At 31.1% G+C, this 20574-nt stretch overlaps 1 protein-coding gene across 2 annotated transcripts in view; it reads right to left on the bottom strand.

Moving 5' to 3' along the window:
- Window positions 1-3244: 3244 nt before the first annotated feature.
- Window positions 3245-20574, bottom strand: part of LOC123302332 (ATP-binding cassette sub-family B member 6) — a 33094-nt gene continuing 15764 nt past the window's right edge. The window contains exons 7-13 of one of the 2 annotated variants that reach the window (XR_006535500.1): window positions 18910-19147; window positions 16920-17095; window positions 15336-15541; window positions 12321-12707; window positions 10370-10625; window positions 5485-8796; window positions 3245-5310 (exon numbers count right to left, since the gene is read on the bottom strand). Coding sequence is in view for 1 of the 2 variants with exons in the window: in XM_044885220.1 (XP_044741155.1) it covers window positions 8497-8796; window positions 10370-10625; window positions 12321-12707; window positions 15336-15541; window positions 16920-17095; window positions 18910-19147 (1563 nt within the window). In the remaining variant the exon portion in view is untranslated. Of the gene's footprint in view, window positions 8797-10369; window positions 10626-12320; window positions 12708-15335; window positions 15542-16919; window positions 17096-18909; window positions 19148-20574 lie in introns of both variants that reach the window. The other variant, XM_044885220.1, reaches the window with a different exon arrangement.

Raw genomic sequence — 20574 nt, 5'->3', positions numbered from 1 at the left:
AATTAAATATTTTCAATTAAAAATACAAAATTTTACTTACACCAAGGGAATGGTGGGGGGGGGGGGGCATGAAAATATATAATGATAGATTGTAGATATTATTTATAGTTGTGATATTTGTTGTGATCACTAATGAAATAACATTTTCCATTTTATTATTTGAATAGTGTTTTTATCATTTTTAACATATTGTTCGAAACAAAAAAAGAATCATTTTCAAAAATGAAAAAGTTTATTTGGTACATCTTTTTTTGGAGAATTATAGTCCCCTGTCTCGTTGCGGCACTGCTATCAGCTCTGAAAGTACATTGTTTTAAACTGTTAGATTTTTGGAAGCACGAAAAAGTAAAATGTATTAATTAACTATTCACTGCACTTTTCGGAAACTAACAACTCTACTGAACCACACACTGGAAAATGCTTAAATTTTATACAAAATTTCAATTTGATTAAATCCGAGAAAATATGTAATTATGAAGAATGTCCAAGCTACTAAAAACAAATTCATAATTCCAAACAAATATATGTATTTTATTAATGACTTCATGATTCATTTCTAAATTACAAGGAATGATCATTAGTTTTTTGATCATTTTTGACATATTGTTCGAAACAAAAACAGAATCAATTTCAAAAATGAAAAAGTTTATTAGGTACATCATTTTTTTGGAGAATTTTAGTCCCCTGTCTCGTTGCGGCATTGCTATCAGCTCTGAAAGAACATTGTTCTAAACTGTTGCGCTTTTGAAAGCACGAAAAAGTAAAATGAAATTTTTAGTAGCACATGTTTTTGACAGTATAAAAATAATTTGTCTATTGGTAAAACAGTTTTTATTATACAAATTGCATTTTGAAATGATGCTTAGACTGTGACTTTAATTGGCGAGAAGGATATTCACAAAATATGTATACGCCAGTTTTTAATTATTTTCATTGTAAAGTCTAGCAGAATCAATACATACATATAGGAAGTCACATTCTAAGCATTATACAATGACTGCGATAGACAAGGATAGACATATACGTATAAAGCCATCTATTAATGAGCTATTCAACTTTATTAAAGATATTACAGATTTCTGTAAATTAATGCCATCTATTAACAACTAGCTTGATTGTTGGTTACACTGTTACAGATTTCTGTTTGAGTTGAATTAGTAATTAATAGATGGCATTAATTTACAGAAATCTGTAATATCTTTTATAAAGTTGAATAGCTCATTAATAGATGGCTTTATACGTATATGTCTATCCTTGTCTATCGCAGTCATTGTATAATGCTTAGAATGTGACTTCCTATATGTATGTATTGATTCTGCTAGACTTTACAATGAAAATAATTAAAAACTGGCGTATACATATTTTGTGAATATCCTTCTCGCCAATTAAAGTCACAGTCTAAGCATCATTTCAAAATGCAATTTGTATAATAAAAACTGTTTTACCAATAGACAAATTATTTTTATACTGTCAAAAACATGTGCTACTAAAAATTTCATTTTACTTTTTCGTGCTATCAAAAGCGCAACAGTTTAGAACAATGTTCTTTCAGAGCTGATAGCAATGCCGCAACGAGACAGGGGACTAAAATTCTCCAAAAAAATGATGTACCTAATAAACTTTTTCATTTTTGAAATTGATTCTGTTTTTGTTTCGAACAATATGTCAAAAATGATCAAAAAACTATTTAAACAATAAAATGAAAAATGTTATTTAAGGTAGTTCCAGCATGAAATCACTTTTCGACAGATTTGGCCGAATTTTTTTTCTCGGGTTTATAATAGCTTTATTTATGAATTCCTAAAATTTCATAATTTTTGACCGTTTAGATCGCGAGATATTTAAAGACAAAGTTCGCGATTTTGAGGGTCATGTCCCATTTAAAGCATGTAAAATGCCCGGTCTCTCCAACTATTTTTTATGATATTATTATATATTGAAGAAAAAGTAGAAAAAAATGTTTATACAATAAAATTCTAAAAAAAAAATTTAGAAATTAATTTTCACTTTCGAGATATTAATTTTGACGTAAATTGATCGAAATTGGGACGTTGGCATAATTATTTCCCATTTTAAACGATCAAAATTTCTGAAACTTTGGGAATTAATAGTAAGCATTATTAAATTCTTAAATTTAATTTTTCGTTAAATTATGTCGAAAAAAATTTTAACCATAGCTTTAGCATAGGAACTGCAGATACCATGCTGGAAATACCTTAAATAGTGATCATTATTGTTTTCATATTTTTTATGACCCGTAAAATCGTAAAATTTTCGTCTATTTACCTTAGGTTCAAAGGTAGGACGGTACTGCCGCGCTAAAAGGTTTCATGGAGTAGTGACCGGGGATGGGCCAACCCTTTGATCTAAGTGTGTCCCATACCAAGAGAGCCACTCTAACCTAACTTAATCTATTTTAGGAGTTCGTAACATTGGAATCCAGAGAGTTTGTTGAGCCAAAATCACCCCTGAAGGGTAGTATTTAGTTAATCTGTTGATTCTTGAAGATTCGTGTATAAAGAATATGTTTGTCTTAAGAAAAGTGCATGGTATTTCGAATTGGCGAATTCTTTTTCTATTTAAAAATATAGACCACTAAGTAACCAAAAAGCTACATCAGCTATGTTTAGCTCGTAGAGCAATTACTGCTTCGAAAACTGTTTCTTGCATGTGTATGTGTAAATATCGGAATGTTTGAGGTCACAAGGACCAGAAGGAGAGTGATAAAGTGTTCACTTGCACTCCCCTCACCACGAAAGAAAATACACTCAGAAAAAGATTAAGAAGTAAAATTTTTATTATTAAAGCCCCTTTTTTAAAAAAACACGTCGAACATCTGGGATTGATTACAATTGTTTTCAACAAGTTCAATCTTGGTTATCAGTGTCAGATTAATCTGTGTCGGGGCTCCTAGACAATGTAATTCTTCGGGACCTACAGCTTTTTTTTAGTCTTCGTAAATCACCGTGGCGCCCCTTGTGTGCGGTCCCTTACCATACAATTTGCCTTCTCCCCCTATTTTCTTCTCATAAAAATTTGTCTCCACCCCTTAAGCCCAATGGGTTAATCCACCACTACCTGTTATAAAACTATTAATTATAACTTATAGATACGGCCCTTCACTCTCTTGATGCACCTTTCTGAAATTAAAGACGAAGGAATGTGTTAAATAAATAATAATTGATTTAAATAATATAGATCTTTAATCATAAAAAAAATTTTATATTTTACAATCTTGATAATAATAATCAGCAACAATATATTTCTATATATTATACGCTTTATTTAGTCACACGCTAGCTTAGTTTAAATGTTATCCTCACGTAAATATTAACACTAACATTATTTCCCGACGAAGAGCCATTTACTTTTTATCGCTTTATCTGTATTTTACCTTCCAAGATACCTCAAAAATTGAATAAAATTTTTTGTATGCCGCAGTTTCGGTCATTCCATATACGAAACTTTCCGAGATAAAATTTTAATACCTACAATTTTTTACTAGTAGACCCTAGGAACATTCAGCAGCACTAACCTCTGCATAGTAACGAAAAATGAGAAAATGAGGGTAGTTTTTCCACCCTCCCAAAGCTCTTCAAATAGTAACAGTGATAAAAAAATTCAAAATTTCACCCCGAAAATGGTCTTCCGGGGATTTTCTAGATCGCTTATCATGAATCCAACGTCAAAAGCAACTGAAGATTGTTGCAGCCCTATTAAAATTACCCCTAGAAGTGACAGACAAATATTTTTTTTAATTAAAAATTTCACCTCGAAGATCGTTCCTCGGGGATTTTTGGGGTCGCTGATCATGAATCCGAAGTCAATAAGCAACTGGAAATGATTAGAATGATTGCAACCCCATTAAAAGCGCTCTTAGAAGTGATAATGATACAAAAATTTAGAAAATTATATATTTCACCTCGGATATTTCGTCTCTCGGCAGTGAAATTTAGAATTTTCAATTTTTTTTTAATCATTGTAACTATTAAGGGTGATTTTAATAGGATTGCAACCATCTTTTTGATCTCGAGTTCGTGATCAGCAACCTCAAAAACCCCCAAGAGACGATTTCCAAGGTGAAATTTTGAGTTTAATAAATTTTTAATCTCTATCACTTCTTGGGGTTATTTTAATGGGGTGTCAACCACCTTTGGTTGCTTTTTACCCACATATTCATAAACAATGACCTCGGGAAACTCTTGGAAGATGTTTACCGTGGTTAAATTTTGATTTTTTAAAATTTTTTTATCATTGTTAATATTTAGAGGGTTTTTGGGGGGTGGGAAAACTATCCTTATTTTTCCATTTTCCATTACTATGCAGAGGTTAAAAAATGCGATCAGTTGAACGTGAATTTCGATGAAAAAATCAGCTTCAAGGCAACAATTCGTTTTTTAGCAGTAGGATAAAACATTTTCAGTATAACCGGAACTGCACCCCAAAAACTTCTAAAAATGAACAATTTTTCTTCTATGGTCATTTTTATATATCAATTTCAACGAAGAATGTATTTTTTTTTTAATTGATCAATTTTAATAAAACCAAAATTTCATTTAATTTTTGAGGAATCACATAAAAAACTAAATCACAAAAAAAATAAGTTGTAAGCGTGTGAATAAACAAAACTTTCTAATTAATCTATTTTAAAAATAAAATCCAAAATCTATTTTTTTTCTAGAATAAAACAAACAAATATTTGTTTCGACATCTTTCGATGTACGTTTTCTGATTGATATACATTTACAATATTAAATTTACCAATTAACGAGCCTTATATTTTGTTTTCTTATTTTTAAAATTTTCCTTTGGTTTCAATTTTTTTGATTTAAATATTTTGAACTTATTTTGGGTAACATTTTGGAATTTCTTTGTATTCGCCCTGCACGCTGTCTCGTTTCAATTTTCAGATTTAAATATCATGCAATTTGAATGTTTGTTTATAATATATTTCTTACTTTCCCAAAATTTGTTTAGTTCTGATTTATCGAGATAATTTATTTTGAAAACAGAAAATTATTGTCTTTAAAGTCTCGAAAAATCGTTAAAAAATTACCTGCATAGACCGTGAGCACAAGCATAGAAGACACATGATCCTTAAGACAGGAAGGTTAGTCCGGGGGGTAGCGTGATGTTGCCATCGACAAAATAATATTTTCCATCCTTCTCGACTACCTCCCGGACCAGATACCACAATCGTAAAAATTACTATGTTTGATGTTTAGGAAAATTATTAAAAATACTTTTCATAGGACCGTGCGAAGCCATATTAAGTAAATTTGCAGAATTCCTAAACAGAAAGGACCTTACCTTGTGCCATAGTATTTATATTTACAATTTTTTGAGAACTCTTGGTCAGATCAATTTATTGATTTTATAAAGAATTCTTTTTGTACTAAATTCGGTTCATCTAAACTCTACAACTTTTCATGGGACCGTACAAAGCCATACTAAATACATTTGCAAAATTCCTAAGGATCTTACCTTGCGTCGTAGTACATATATTTCGAATTCTATGAGGATTCTTGGCCAGATCAGTATATTAATTTTACAGAAATCCTTTTTGTACTAAATTCGGTTCATCTAAACCCTACAATCCTTGTATGCAATTTTTTTGCTGACAATCACTTAAATTTCAAAATATTTAACATCGAAAGTTAAAATGAGACACCGTGAATATTTTGTACTCAAACAGATATCAGATAATTCAACTCAATGGAGTGCTTTATCCAAAACAAATGGAAAACATCGAATCTGTTAATGAAATTTATGGACAGTGTACATTTATAGTAACATACATGTAAAGAGAAAATTTATTTCAACGAATTAATCGTCAGGGTGGCGAATCGAATTGGCTCTTGAAATTCTTGATTTTTCCATGATGATTCAGGTCTTCAGAATAAAATTTTAGAGACCCACTTTTTTTCTTAACATTTTACCTGACCCATACAAAAATTACCTGAATTTCAATTTCTCTGGAAATTTCAAAGTTTTCAAGGACGATTGCCATTCTGTCACTGTATTTTCTCATTTTTTTCAATAATGGAAATTTAAACTCTCTCAATTAAATTCAAGCCCACCGATTTATTCGTAATTTTCACCAAATATCTATGTTTAATAGTTAAGTAATTCAAGAATGATCCCTATTTGAGTCGTGCGCAGACGTCTTACAAATTTGTATAAAAATTTTTATATACAAATTCTAAAAAAAAAAGCAGCCTCCAATTTTCTTAAGGAACTTTCTCCTTAACATGAATAAAATTTTTTTGACACTATAAATTTACATAAATCTAACAATAATCGGAATAATCTGAGTAGTGTCCGATCGAAAATTCGATTGCAGAATAATTTAATTATTCGTTGAGATATTCTATCGCCACGATTTTCCTTTTCTATTGAGCACAGAGCATCTACAGGGATAGGTGTAAGGACAAAATCACAGTACCTCTCTCATTGTTTATTATATTACCTAAAATGAAAATTGAGATGTATTTTCATTTTTCTAAAAAATAGGAAGTAATAATTTCCCGTAACGCTAAAAAACCGTAAATTCCTGATAGAAGAAAATAAAAAATTTAATTATTCGTTGCGAGATTCTATTGCTACGATTTTCCTTTTCTATTGAACACAGAAGATCTACTGGTCTAGACCCAAGGACCCAATCACAGTACCTCTCGTATCATTTATTATTTTGACTAAAATGGAAATTGGGATGTATTTTAATTTTTCTAAAAAACAGTAAGTAATAATTTCCCAGAACGCTCAAAAGATGCAAACTATGGCGGCAAGAATTCATGGTAGAAGACGGTAAAACTGTCGCATTTTATTTATTGAAGGAAGTTGTTAGTTAACCTTCCAGTAGTGGTACTAAGTCTCACAGACCCGCATGATTACTTTTCTCGATAAATCTCAATGTGTATTGGCTAGAAGATTGTTTTTCCTTCTAGCTTTCTATTTTTAGCTACAGTTAAACTGTGAATTTCGGCGTGGCTTTTCCTTTAGTGATTAGCGAAATAATCACGTAATGCGTCTGTCAGACTTGGCACCACACTTCGCGTTAGAAAAAATCAAACACAAAAGGAGCGGACATCATTTAATGCTCATATTTGGGAGGGATTTGGTTTGGAACTGTGTTTTGATTGAAAATTTATCCAAATTGCACAGTTAGTGATTAAAAATGACGTTTTAGGGCTCTTAGTGGTACAGCTTTTGAACATTAGCAGAATTTTACCCTTCTTCTTGCCATATGGTTGATAATATTTATAAATTTCAACGATTTCAAGTTTCAAGTATCTGCGTGAAATGCAGAGCTCTGGAACAGTACATTACGAGAAATACACCAGCCATAATTGTTTTGCGACTCGAATGATTTTTACGATTTACGATCTTAAATGGTAGTTTTAGTTCTAGAAAGTTAAGGTTGGGAGCTATAGAATTTATGAGAAAAATTCTAGCTATGTAAAATAAAACGGAAATTAAAAAGACTAGAAAATCTTGTAAACAGAAGATTTTAACTCCAGCGATGAGTTACTAAGACACGGAATATTAGGATAAGAGCTTTGAATGGATTAATTATAAACAGAATTGCGGATATAATTGGTTCAGCGGACCAATTATATCCTATGAATCATATAATTAATGGACCTAGGGGATATCCCTGTTCCCCAGAAGACGGGAACATACTTCCATAAAACATCCTGCTATTTGTTTGCTGCTTTGATTAGTCATGAAAAGTATTTTGACTATAAGTTTTCTGTGCCATTGATCTCGAATGATTCTTTCGTAATCCTAAGTGGCGTATTTGTTTTAAAAAAAATGACTGGAATAAACAATTTTTGGGTTTAGTTTTGAACTTACCCATTGTGAAAAACACCTCAGTGTATAGAGGGGTACCGCAAGTGAGTCCTCTAGAACCTAGACCAAGAGTCCTCTGTGAGCTCTTTGAGACCGACCTGTCACACAAAGACGAGACGTCTTCGGATTAAAAACACTATTATAATCGATATATGATTCTGTCGAGGCCAGACACCATGCAGAGAGCTCACAGCTTCTTAGTCGAGATCTCTCCCAGTATTGATGGGACCCGAACATTCAATATCTGTATACCATTGCTTTTAAATGAACCAAAAAGGTCCTGGAAGATATTTTTCTTCCAAAAGACGGAAACACGCATAAGATATCCTGAAATTAAATTGTTTTAAATCTTTTTTGGACTTTCAAATGCCTTTCAATAAAACTGGCTACTGGGAGGTATCTTCACTTCGAGACGGCGGAAATAATCTTATATAAGTTGTTGGGACAAATCGTGTCGATAGAATCGTCAAATTTTTTATTTAATTGAGCTAAAATTGCAATTTTATTCCAGTTCAGATTCCTGGATGTATGCCATAAAAGAAATTACTAATAAACTAACAAAAGACCGGACACTAAAAAAATTTGACTACGATAAAATAAAAACATATGAACAGAAAATTTTGATATGGAATCAAATGAATCTTAACTATGATGGTGATGGTGATGTGGATTTGGTGGTGGGACATCTTCTTCTGGAGCTTTTGAAGGTTGTTCTTCTTCGTCTGCTTCGTTCGGTATATCTACTGATGCCTGTTTCTGTAATTGTACTCGCCACATTTTCGCGTATACACCCCCTGGTATTGATATTAAATCGTCGTGTTTACCCCTTTCAACAATTTCACCATCTTTCAAAACCAAAATTTCATCGGCATGAATGATTGTAGATAAACGATGCGCAACTACAACTGTGGTACGATTTGTACAGATTTTCTTCAACGCAGACTGCAACAAATAAAAAAAAAACTCGTGAACAGAAGAGTTTCATCCTTAAGCAGGGATGGATTGGCCAAATGAGTATTTGGGAGAATTCCCGGTGGGGCGGTGGCCTCAGAAATTAAAAATTTCCTAAATTAAAATTTATCTGTATATTTATTTAATTACAATCACTCTTAGTTTTTTATCTACAAGTTGTTCACTATATATTTTAAGACTGGTTTTAACCAGTCTTTACCTTAAAAAATCAACACTGCAGCCCAACGTTGGTGAAAGAAAAATCCCTATAATTATAGACTGCAGTACATATATATGACTAGAAACGACCGATGACTAGAAACCCCACAGTGGAATATTTATATCAAATTTCCGGACAAAAGTCAGAAAATTCAACTTTCATTTTGTTTTGAATTGAAAGTTGTTTTGTGGTGTAGTTAGCTAACCACTTCATCACAAACAGGTCAATTGATTTATCTTAACCTCGCCTCCCGCCTGTTTTGTAAGCCGCAATCCACCTGTTCTTACGGATGCATTTTATTATTGTTGTTGCTCTCTATTTACCGTGTCATTCAATTTACGTTTACTAAATTTGTTAATACAATTAAGTAAGGATTTTTTTTATATTGAAGACGAAGGTTTGTGCCTTATTTATTAGAATATAATGTTTCTATTAATGTAATTAAATATTTGTCATTAATATTTGCTGATAAAAAAGTTGGCTTTTTTTCATTAAATTTATAAAACTCAAAGCTTTTTGTTTATATGCCCCTTTTTGCCCGGTAAATTTTTTTGTAACAGGACAAAGTTTAAGTATTTTATAACATGGCTTTTCTTTTAAGACTAAGACAAGAATAGAAAATAGGGTAGCTTAAGTCAAAAGAAAAAAATAGGAGCAGTTTTCCAGTGAAAATTTGAAGACGAATATGACTAAAAACATTTTTTTTTTATTATTGCCAAATAAAACATACTTTTCCGTCTTAATAGTTTTTTGAATCGAGTTCAATACAAAGTTCAAACATTTACCTTTTATTGTGCGTTGGATCGACCCATCTACAAATTCTCGGTGGGTCGTTTACCACAAACCTGCCCTGTCCTTAAGGTCATATTTTCCTCTAATTAGATGCTCCTTATAGAGCTTTTATTATATTGAATTCTTGCCTTTTCTTGAATTCTTTGTCATGTTTTTGGAGACAATAAATATTTATATAAAATATCCGGAAGGGGGGGGGGCTGGACAGCCGATGTTATCAAAAGTCACTTTTTTAACATTAAATCATAAATGTGCGCAAAGTATCTAGAACCGCGAAAAATATATTTCGACATAAAAAATGAGGTACGAGAACTGAAAAATTTAAATTTCCAAAAGGCAATTTTTTGACATCAACTCAATCTACAGATTTTCAACATTATCTCCATTTAGAGGAGTTATAAAGCTGGGAAAAGCCATAAAACAGTCGAAAAAGCAGTTTTTTTCCTGAGAAATCTCTTCAAATTGTTGAAATTAACACCCACTTTTATAACATCGATCCGCCTTCGCCATCGAGCAGAAACTGGAGGTGACCAAAGATAAGTTGGAACTTACCTGGATATTTCGTTCAGTATGTGTATCCAAAGCACTGGTAGCTTCATCTAATAGCACTATTTGTGGAGCTTTTAATATTGTACGAGCGATTCCAACACGTTGTTTTTCTCCACCAGATAATCTTAAACCACGTTCACCCACAACAGTTTCATATCCATCGGGGAACGTAACAATTTTTTCATGGAAATCTGCATTTCGTGCTGCTTCTATAACGTCAGCGTCTGGTGAATTTATATTTCCGTATCGAATGTTATATCTGAAAATTTATTAAAAATAAAATTAAAAAAAAAATTTTAGTTGGTTTGAAAAGAAGTCTTGGGTGAGAAGGTTTTGGTCTCGAACCTGCCACCAGAAGACATTTCGAATGTGGTGAATTTAGGGGGATGATCGAATTATTCTCATAAAATAACTTGACTATTAGGCGAGAGGATAGAACACTAAAAACACTTTCAAGATTTTTTTTCAGGTTGGGATGCGGTTTTTTGCATTCGATTCAGGAAGTCAATTATAAAATTTGTGACCTATTTAGATTCTAAACAATCCATGAACATTTTTGTGGCATCGCTAGGATACATTTTGGTAAGTGCCTCTTAAGAAAAAAAATTTATAACTTGGTAAATCGCCCAAATTTTGTTACATGGAGGTTTTTGGAGTCGCTAATCACGAATATGATGTTCAAAAGTTTCTCCAATGCACCTGGTGACAAGGATCATCTCATTCCCAGTATTTGCTCTAAATTGTTATAAAATGCATTCAAAAGAATTGCGATCTAAGACGTCTTTAAAACGTTAGGTTACTGACTGATTGCAGGTTCGAATCCATGCAGTGGCAGTGCGAGTAATTATATTTAATGGGGCGGTAAAATTGATCACATTTCGACGCTTGGATAAAATCGAAGTAACCAACTCCACTCACATCATCAAAATTTAATTTTATATTTTATATTAGTTTAAAATAAAATTAATATTAAAAAAATAATGATGTGGGCGGCCTCTGTTATAGATAGATATCTGAAAAATGGAGGTTAAACCCCATTATTATTATTTATTATATTATTATTAATCATTTTTATCTCTGATCGTCACTAAAATAATCTGACTATTATCTGAATTTCCAGAATTTTAAAATTCTTTAACATTACCTGATTTTCCACATTTATGGGCTTTTAATATTAACTCAAAAATCATGGTAGCCTCTGTTTTTGCCAAAATGAAATTCCCTTGAAATTTTTCTATATTTTCCAATCGAATAATTCAAAAATTCCCTGGTCAAATTAGTACTTCAAGTAGAATTTAAGGGGTTATATCCAGTTAGGATTTTCAAAGAAACGATTTTTTCCGGAATGTACATATATTTAAGTATATTCACTGAAAATTTGAAGTTGATCCGATAATCACGAAGAAAAACGCTTAAAACAATATTTTAACTGAGTATAAACAAGAGCAAGATTCCTCCGAAACGGCTTTTTAGATATTTTCACCAGATATTAATCGAAAGAATAAGATTTCTGAAAATTATTTCGATATTTTAGACCACTTTGAAATTGGAAATTGGAAGATTTTTTAATTTTTGTTTTGGAGGCTGCCATTTTGTCAAAAATTACAATTTTGTCTATTCCTATTAATATTTGTATTCATCTATCGACTAAAGAAATTTTCATTTTGGATAATCCAAACGAGATAACCCAAAAAAGATATGGAGCTCATCGCCAGGTACCTTTTTTTTATGACTTCCAGGACATCGCCTACAGGAGCATTACCATATCAAATTTTCGAAATCGGACAACGGGATCTTAAAATTAAAGAAATAACCTATAAGTCTTCTCAAAAAAAACTCATAAAAAAACGTTTTTTTTTTTAGGATTGCAACTGGATATAGCCCCTTAAATTTCCTGATATTTCCAGATTTTACAGTAATGGGGCTACCATGAAAAAATGCCACTTATACTTACTTAATCGTATTATTAAACAATGTTATATCCTGGGGCACAACACCGATAGCTTTTCGTACAGATTCTTGTTGTACAGTCTTCAAATTTTGTCCATCAATCAAAATAGCACCTTCATCTACATCATAAAATCGGAATAACAATCGTACAACGGTACTTTTACCCGAACCAGTGGGACCAACCAAAGCAACCGTTTTGCCAGCTGGTACTGTGAATGAGATATTTTTCAATATAACTCGTTCAGGTGTGTAGCCAAAGGTTACGTTGTTAAAATCAATTTGACCACGTTTAACAATTAATTTTGGTGCATTTGGAGGGTCGATAACTTCTTGAGGTTCTTTGAATAGATCTAACATGTTTTCCATGTCAATGAAATTCCTTTGAGTAACCCTGAAAATATTAAAATAAAAATTTAAAATTATGTAAAAATTCGAGTCTAACTGAGTTTGAAAGGAAAGGGACTGTAGAGGTGAGCAAATTCTTAGGTCAGGTTAGGGTTGAGTGACTGTCCTGGGGTGGGACACACTTAGACCAAAGAATGTGTTGTGTAATCGAAAAAGGGTTGATCCATTCCAGCCACCACTACTACTACTCCATGAACTATTTGGAGCTGTTTAAAAATAGAGGGGTGATTTGATATCAACGGACTTCAGGTCGTCGAAGAAAGGCTGGTTCAAGTGAGTCCATCTCGCCATGACAAGACCTGAGTAGTGACAGAGAAGATGAGACATCGTTTCTTCCTCTTCCCCACTTCGACAGCTCCTGCAATAGTTGTGATACACTGTCAGCGTGCCTGCCGCCTAGCCAGTGTCGTGTAATAGCCGCAACAATTTTGCTAAGAGAGGCCCGTGGAAGCGATATAAGATCTTCGAAACGCTTACGACTGTACTCAGACCATATCTATCTTATAGTACCAAAAGTATACTCGTGGACAAAAAAATGTGGCACTTTGCTGCTAAACTAGAATATAACTTTTCAACCCTCTAAGTCTTGGAGGGGCTGTGAGATATACAAAAAATGAAAAATTGCGAAAAATAAAAACATTATATTTCGTCATGAAAAAGGGGAAGGGGCTAGGAAGTTGACACCATCAAAACACGCTTTTTTGACACCAACTAAATCTAAATACTTTTCAACTCTTTAGTTCAATCTGGAGGGGCTGTAGAGTGCTCAAATAGTATAATAAAAATAGATTTTCTTATGAGAATTCCCTCCAAATTACTGAAATCTATTCCCCACATCGAAAATATTGTTCCATTTAGTATTCAATTTTACATACCGAATTTCAGCTCATTTGAACCAAAGGTGGTTAAAAGTAGCGGGAAATAAATAAAAAAATTCGTAGTAAGTTGAACTTTTGACTTAAAAATAAAATCGATCTAGCTAGGTTTCATTTTATATAAAATGTCGTTTTATCCGCGTTTTCAGGAAAAACTGAAGTATTGACTGTAAAATATGACTCATCTTGACATCTATTGGCGACGAAATAAAGTACATTATCAGGACATTTAAACTGAAATATTGGCTGTAAAATATGACTCCTATCTATCCTACATCTGTATATCTATATGTATACAAGAATTGCTCGTTTAAATATATAAGATTTTAGTTTTTTTGGGAATAATAAAATAAACTAGCTCCACCCGTGCATTATTTCGCTCCCGTAGTTACCGTAACCCGTGGCTACCCTGAACCCATGGCTTAAAACAACAAACAACAAATTTCGTAGACAAGTAGTAAAGAAAATCAAAAGTCCTTAAATTAATATTAGGAGAATATGATTAAAAATAGTAATTATATGTCTAGAATATTAGGAGAGAATCTCTAAAAACTAACATGTTTGCCCAATACACTTATTATTTAAATTTGTTTAAATTTATTATATTTTTTTCGTTCAAATTATTTGTCTAACGTGTTTTTTCTTAAGCGGTACATTTTTAGACCGTGAGTATATTTTTCGTCAAACCAAGACATAATAAGCATGAAAATGAGGGATGAATTATGGAATTTGACAAAGGAATAAGGAAAATAAGGGTAAAACAGAAAAAACTTGCTGACAGAGCAGTTTGAGCAATTATAATTAATTGAGCGGTAAAATTGAAATTGATAAGAACAAAGAAACGAACTCCACCCACATCATAAAAATTTAATTGTATATTGAATGTAGTTTAAAATAAAAAAATAATGATGTGGATGGTCTCTGTTATAGATAAATATCTGAAAAACGGAGGTTAAACCCCATTATTATTCATTATTATAGTGTATGCTACTCGCTGTTAATTTAGTGACGGTCGGCCCCAAGATTGCGAGATTCCATTTTGAATCAGTATCCCCCTAAATTCCTTGAATTTACGGTTCTTCAAAAGAGTTTTTGCAAGAAAACTTAACGTGATGGAAGTTTTTTAATATGTCACCCAGTTTCAGAGAGTAAAAAAATTTATAAGAAGCAGTTAAAAATAGGGTATTCCACTATTTTTGAAAAAGTACTTCAAAATGTTGATTTTTCTAATAAAAAGCAACCAAAAATTTATTTCAGAAAAATACACACGCTTTCTTGCAAAAAACTTAAATTAAATTTTAAACCTTTTTTAAACTGTCAAAAACGGGGGCATCCAATTTGATGACGTAATATGGGTATCACTATACGAAATAACACAAATAAGTTTAACAGATATATTCATAGACATCTGATTATAATATAAATATAAATACTTATCTATGTATATATTATACCCAACTGTCTACACTCAACTAACTGATGGTCTATGACTCATACCGCTATGACATCACCCGCGTTTTAGGTCACGTGATATACAGTTTAAAAATTACGATTTTTAATTTTAATATTTTAAAAGAAAAAAGTGCTTTAATGACTCGAAATCAAAATATTTAAGTATATTTTTACATAAATTTTAACTCTTTTCAAATTTCATAATTTGTTTTTGACTAACGATAATACCCTATTCATGTGAATTTTTTTTGTTGAGGATTTGTGAAATTTGAATATTTATTTTTTACCTGTAATAAGTTCCAAACCAGTTCAAAGGCATGTAGAGTTGTAATATATAGGTAGAGAACAAAACGTAATCACCAACAGTTAATGTGTGTGTATCCACTACCAAATAAACACAATATAGTGATCCAGCTAGTAAGCCACCAGTAACAACAACATTTTGTAAGCAATTCAGAATATTCAACGAAATTATTGCTAACCATTCCATTTTCTAAAACATTTTAAATAGTTTTCATTCAATCTATGTTAAATAAAATATCATGGTAATCAAGAAAAAATTCAGTCATCTTTGAAATTTTATTAGGTTGTAAAAACATCGTATCAAAAAGTCGACCTCTCAGGGACACGCCTAACCCCCTATCATGGGGGTTAATTGGGGATTTTAATCAGTATTTCACAAATTACAAAAAAACTATGTATCAAATAAAAAAAGTTCAACTAAAAGTTCTAGCTGATTTATTTGTGTACATTTTTTTTTCGACTTTCTAGCTTCAAAATTGACCAAGGTATACCAATTTTAAAATGGAATTTTTTTGCTCTTTCAATCAAATGAAAAATGATCCATTTTGTAAACCGTTAGAGATTTAATTGATACAAAAATTTAATTGTAAAGTTATTCCTTATAAAAAAATTAACAAATTTATTTGAATCATTCTTTCGTAAACATCACTGTTTATCTGTGAGGATACAACTTAAGAAAAAACTTTGGTGGTCATTTTCTCCAAAACTATAAAAAAAAAGTGTGTTGAGAATTTTCAGGTTATTTTCAGTGATTATGTGAAACATTTAAAAAAAAAAAAAATAATCGAAATTTTCGCAATTATTTTCTGGAATTTTGTTATGCAAAACCACTAGTTGAAGTTAATCTGAAAAAAATTAACACACTTTTTTTCCTAATTGTGGAGAAAATAGACACCAAAGCTTTTTCCTAAGTTGCGTCCTCACGGGCAAACAGTACTGTTTAAGAAAGAATGCTTCAAATAAAAGTTGTTGATTTTTTTATAAGGAATAACTTTTACATTTAAACTTTTCTTCTATCTCTAACGATTTATAAGATGAATACTTTTTCATTTGATTGAATGAGCAAACAAATTCCATTTTAATATTCACATATCTCGGTCAACTTTGAAGCTAGAAAATTGCCAAAAACGAAAATGGACACAAATACTTCAGCTAGAACTTTAAATTAATTTTTTTTTTTTTATTTGATGTATAATTTTTTTTGTAATTTATAAAAAACTGATTAAAACCCCAACTACCCCCCAAGAAAGGGGGTTAGGTACGCCCCTGAGAGTTCGAATTTTTTTTACAAAGTGTTTACAACCTAATAAACAGTTTTGGAAAATTTCAAAGTTGCATTAATCTTGCATCTTCTTTATTATCTTGATATTCTATTTAATTTTATTAGACTACTTCTGAACGTAAAGTTCCCATTTTAAAAACTTTGTTGAGGAAAAAGTTGTTATGCACGATCTTTACAACAACCTTTCAAATTTCCAGCCGGTCACTAACGACTATCAAATACTATGCCTGACACTAATCAATGTCCACGCTTTTGCGAAACAATCTCGATACGGTATAAAACTTACTTGATATTCGTGAATCGCTTCTCTATACTCATTAACTTCATACGCTTCAGCTCCATAATATTTAACAGTTTCAAAATTTAATAACGAATCAACAGCACGAGCCTTTGTTGCATTATCAGCTAAATTCATTTGTCTATGGAACTTTGTACGCCATTCGGTTACACCAATCGTAGAAACTAGAATCAAAATTAAATTTTTAATATTTTAGCTAATTTCCGAAGTAAATGGAGCTATTGTTTTTGTACTGATGATGGAATTTTAAAAACTGCGCTACGAGTTTTTTTTAATGTAGGTACGTCTATGTTTTCGTTTGTAATAGGGGCCATTTCGTTGACAGGTTTAAATTCACAGTTGCCAACTGTTAGTGCATAAGTGAATTAAGTCGGTAATGTATGCATAACGGTTGGTGCATAAGATAACGAAATCGGTAAGTATGAGATCTTTGCACTAACGCCATTTGTGAAGTCGGTAAATAAACTCAGTTTGAAACATTAATTCGTATTATTGTTTCAATTCCCCGAATAAAACACTAACTGGAACACCAAATGATCTGAGAAGATTAATATGAACTAGTTACCGGCGATACTTGGTGGATTTTCCACTAAAATTATCCTTCTCCGAGGGAAAAATAAGAGCTAAGTCGTCAAAAAATAGATTGGAACACCAAAGAGTTGAGTTGGGCCTACCCAAAATCAGTATGATATTTCAGACCCTCAATTTGGACACCAACTTTTTTGTGGTACACACTTCGCGGTCATGAGGATGGGGTTCGTAATGTTATTAAAAACATACAGCTAAAAAACTTGCACAAAAATTTACCCTAGAATGGCCTTTTTTGGCGGGTTTTTTTTAAAAATATTGAAATTAAGCAATTGAAGTTTTGAAATTAACAATTTTTTTCGCCGGAAATGGCGGGGTGGGGGTAGTGATAATAATAGTATGAAAAGATAGTACTTTTTATGTACTATTTATGATATTTTTTCGAATTTGTACTAACAATAGAAACGGGCCTATACCTGTTTAGAGGTAAAATGAACATATCGCTTATAAGAACTATCGGATATACCGAGTATATTTTACGATTCCTTCAATGTCGGTTTAATCGGATTTGAGGCCATTTAAAACAAAATTAAAATTAAATTGGGTATGAATTGTGAAGTTTTTCATAGACTAGTCCAAGTTTGATCTTCTTAGCACAAATTTATAATCTGTTGTCTATAAGTTTTTATTTGATTTTATTCATCGATTTTTAGTTATAGTACCTCGTACGGTAGAGGCGCAGTAATATGTGAAATATTAACCAATATAGCATTATTAAGGTAGTTTGGGTCGTCAACAGACCATCTTTTTTTCAAAATTTTAAATAGCGTACAAAATTTAATACACACATTACCATAATTTATCATAATAATTAAACTGATTTTATAACAATTAATAATATGTACATAAAAATAAATAGTATTTTGGACCATTCATTTGATTAGTTATTGTAGTTATAATTCCTATATTATCGACATATTATACTCTAGAAATCTTCTGTATCATGATTGAAAATTGAAAGTTATCATGATTTGACAACGTTACAACGGTTTAAAGCGCTGAGTTATGGTTCTTTAAAATTTTCGGAGTCGATTGTCTATTTTATAAACACAATTTTTTGTGACATATTAATTAAACTTGTCAACCGATGTCAACGACATCTGTTAATGATTATTAAAGTTATCATACTCATAATGAAACATACGGAAATTACAATGTGAATTATGATTAATCGTTATAAATATATATTAATCGTTATATATAAAATTTTATGAGAATGATCGATAACATGTATTTTTTTTATATATATAAATTCTTTAAATTTGATTTTTTTTAACATCGATCTCCGATGGCAAGAAAGTGAAACATTCGATGGTCCTATGTCGATGTTTTTTACCAACATCGTCCATTAATATAGATTACCCTCACTCTGTCAGATTTCATTACTTACGTATATATAAAAACATTGTAATAAATACAATGATTCCAAACCAGGCGTTAAATGTTGTAAAGAAGAAAACGACAGCAATGGTTATATCCACAAAAATTGGAAGTATATTAAATAATATATTGGATAATAAATTGTTCACGGAATCTGTTCCACGATCCATTACACGAAGAACTTCTCCAGATTTACGATTTAAATGCCATCGTAAACTTAGACTATGTAAATGACGAAACATTTCAATCTAAAAACGTATCCAAAACAAATTTATTTTAGTTTTAGTGCTGTAAAAATATAATTTTTATTTTTTTATTTTTTTATATCTACGAAGAAAAATTTGTACAAGTCTCTGGTACATAGACGTGCATATATACAACGTGTTCTATTATTAATTGCAGAAACCTAACTTCTCAAAATAAGCTCATCAAGAGCAACAAAAAAACTCTTTTCCAAATTTGGATTTGAGACCTAATTTGGGAGCTACAGGTTTGACAAAAATTGATAAATTCGTTTATTCACTGACTATCATTCGATAACCAATAGCCAATGATAATCAGAAGATATTAGTAAATTTCATTTAATAATTTTCAACTGAGGTAGGGATTTTTAAAAATCATAACATTATTTAATTGGATTATATTATTTTGCAAAAAATTATTGTACGTAAATAAACAAACTATGTGACAATGGGTGTGGTTTGTCTGCTTAGGTCCAATGATAAATTGTTTACTTATTATAAGTATTATTATTTTCTCAGAATAAAAGAATAAAAAATGTATAAAATTATTAAACTGTCTCACTTTTAATATTTTTATTCTATTATTCTGAGAAAATAATAATACTTATTCGCTCCGTGCGTGAGTTTCGTTTCCATGGTAACGATACACTACTTTAATTATAGAATTGTATGGATGCATATATAATTGTATGGATTGCATTTAAGACTTACATTGAAAATTAAAAATTATTGTCTCACAAATTTAAATAAATAATTATGATAATTTACATTTGAAAAATAATATTTGTGCAATTTGATTTCTTATTTTCACAATTTTTAATGAATTAAGTTTAATTAATTCTTGTTTTTCAATAATTTTAATTTGACATTTCTATAACATTAACATGTAAAGAACTGCAAATTAGTCATAACAGCCCCCTTTAACGCTAAAATTTTTCACTGGAAGCGCTGGCATCGATTTTATTGTCCCTACCATGACTACGTACACAACGAATAAGTAAACAATTTATCATTGGACCTATGCAAACACACCACATCAATTTTCACATAGCTTGTTTGTTTACGTACAATAATTTAATGTTTTTGCAAAATAATATAATCCAATTAAATCATGTTATAATTTTTAAAAATCCCTACCTCAGTTGAATATTATTAAATGAAATTTACTAATATCTACTGATTATCATTGGCTACTGGTTATCGAATGAGAGTCAGTGAATAAACAAATTTGTCAATTTTTGTCATACCGGTAGCTCCCAAATTAGGGCTCAGATCCCAATTTGGAAAAAAGTTTTTTTGTTGCTCTTGATGAGCTTATTTTGGGAAGTTAGGTCTCTGCAATTAATAACAGAACACGCTGTATATATTGGTTGAATTAGAAATTTCCAATTCATTAATCGGACTTTTTTATTAGGGTTATCAGGGTAGCGAAG

Source organism: Chrysoperla carnea, chromosome X, assembly GCF_905475395.1.
Source record: "Chrysoperla carnea chromosome X, inChrCarn1.1, whole genome shotgun sequence".
NCBI classification, from domain to species: Eukaryota; Metazoa; Arthropoda; class Insecta; order Neuroptera; family Chrysopidae; genus Chrysoperla; species Chrysoperla carnea.
This window is presented reverse-complemented; position numbering and strand designations above follow the sequence as displayed.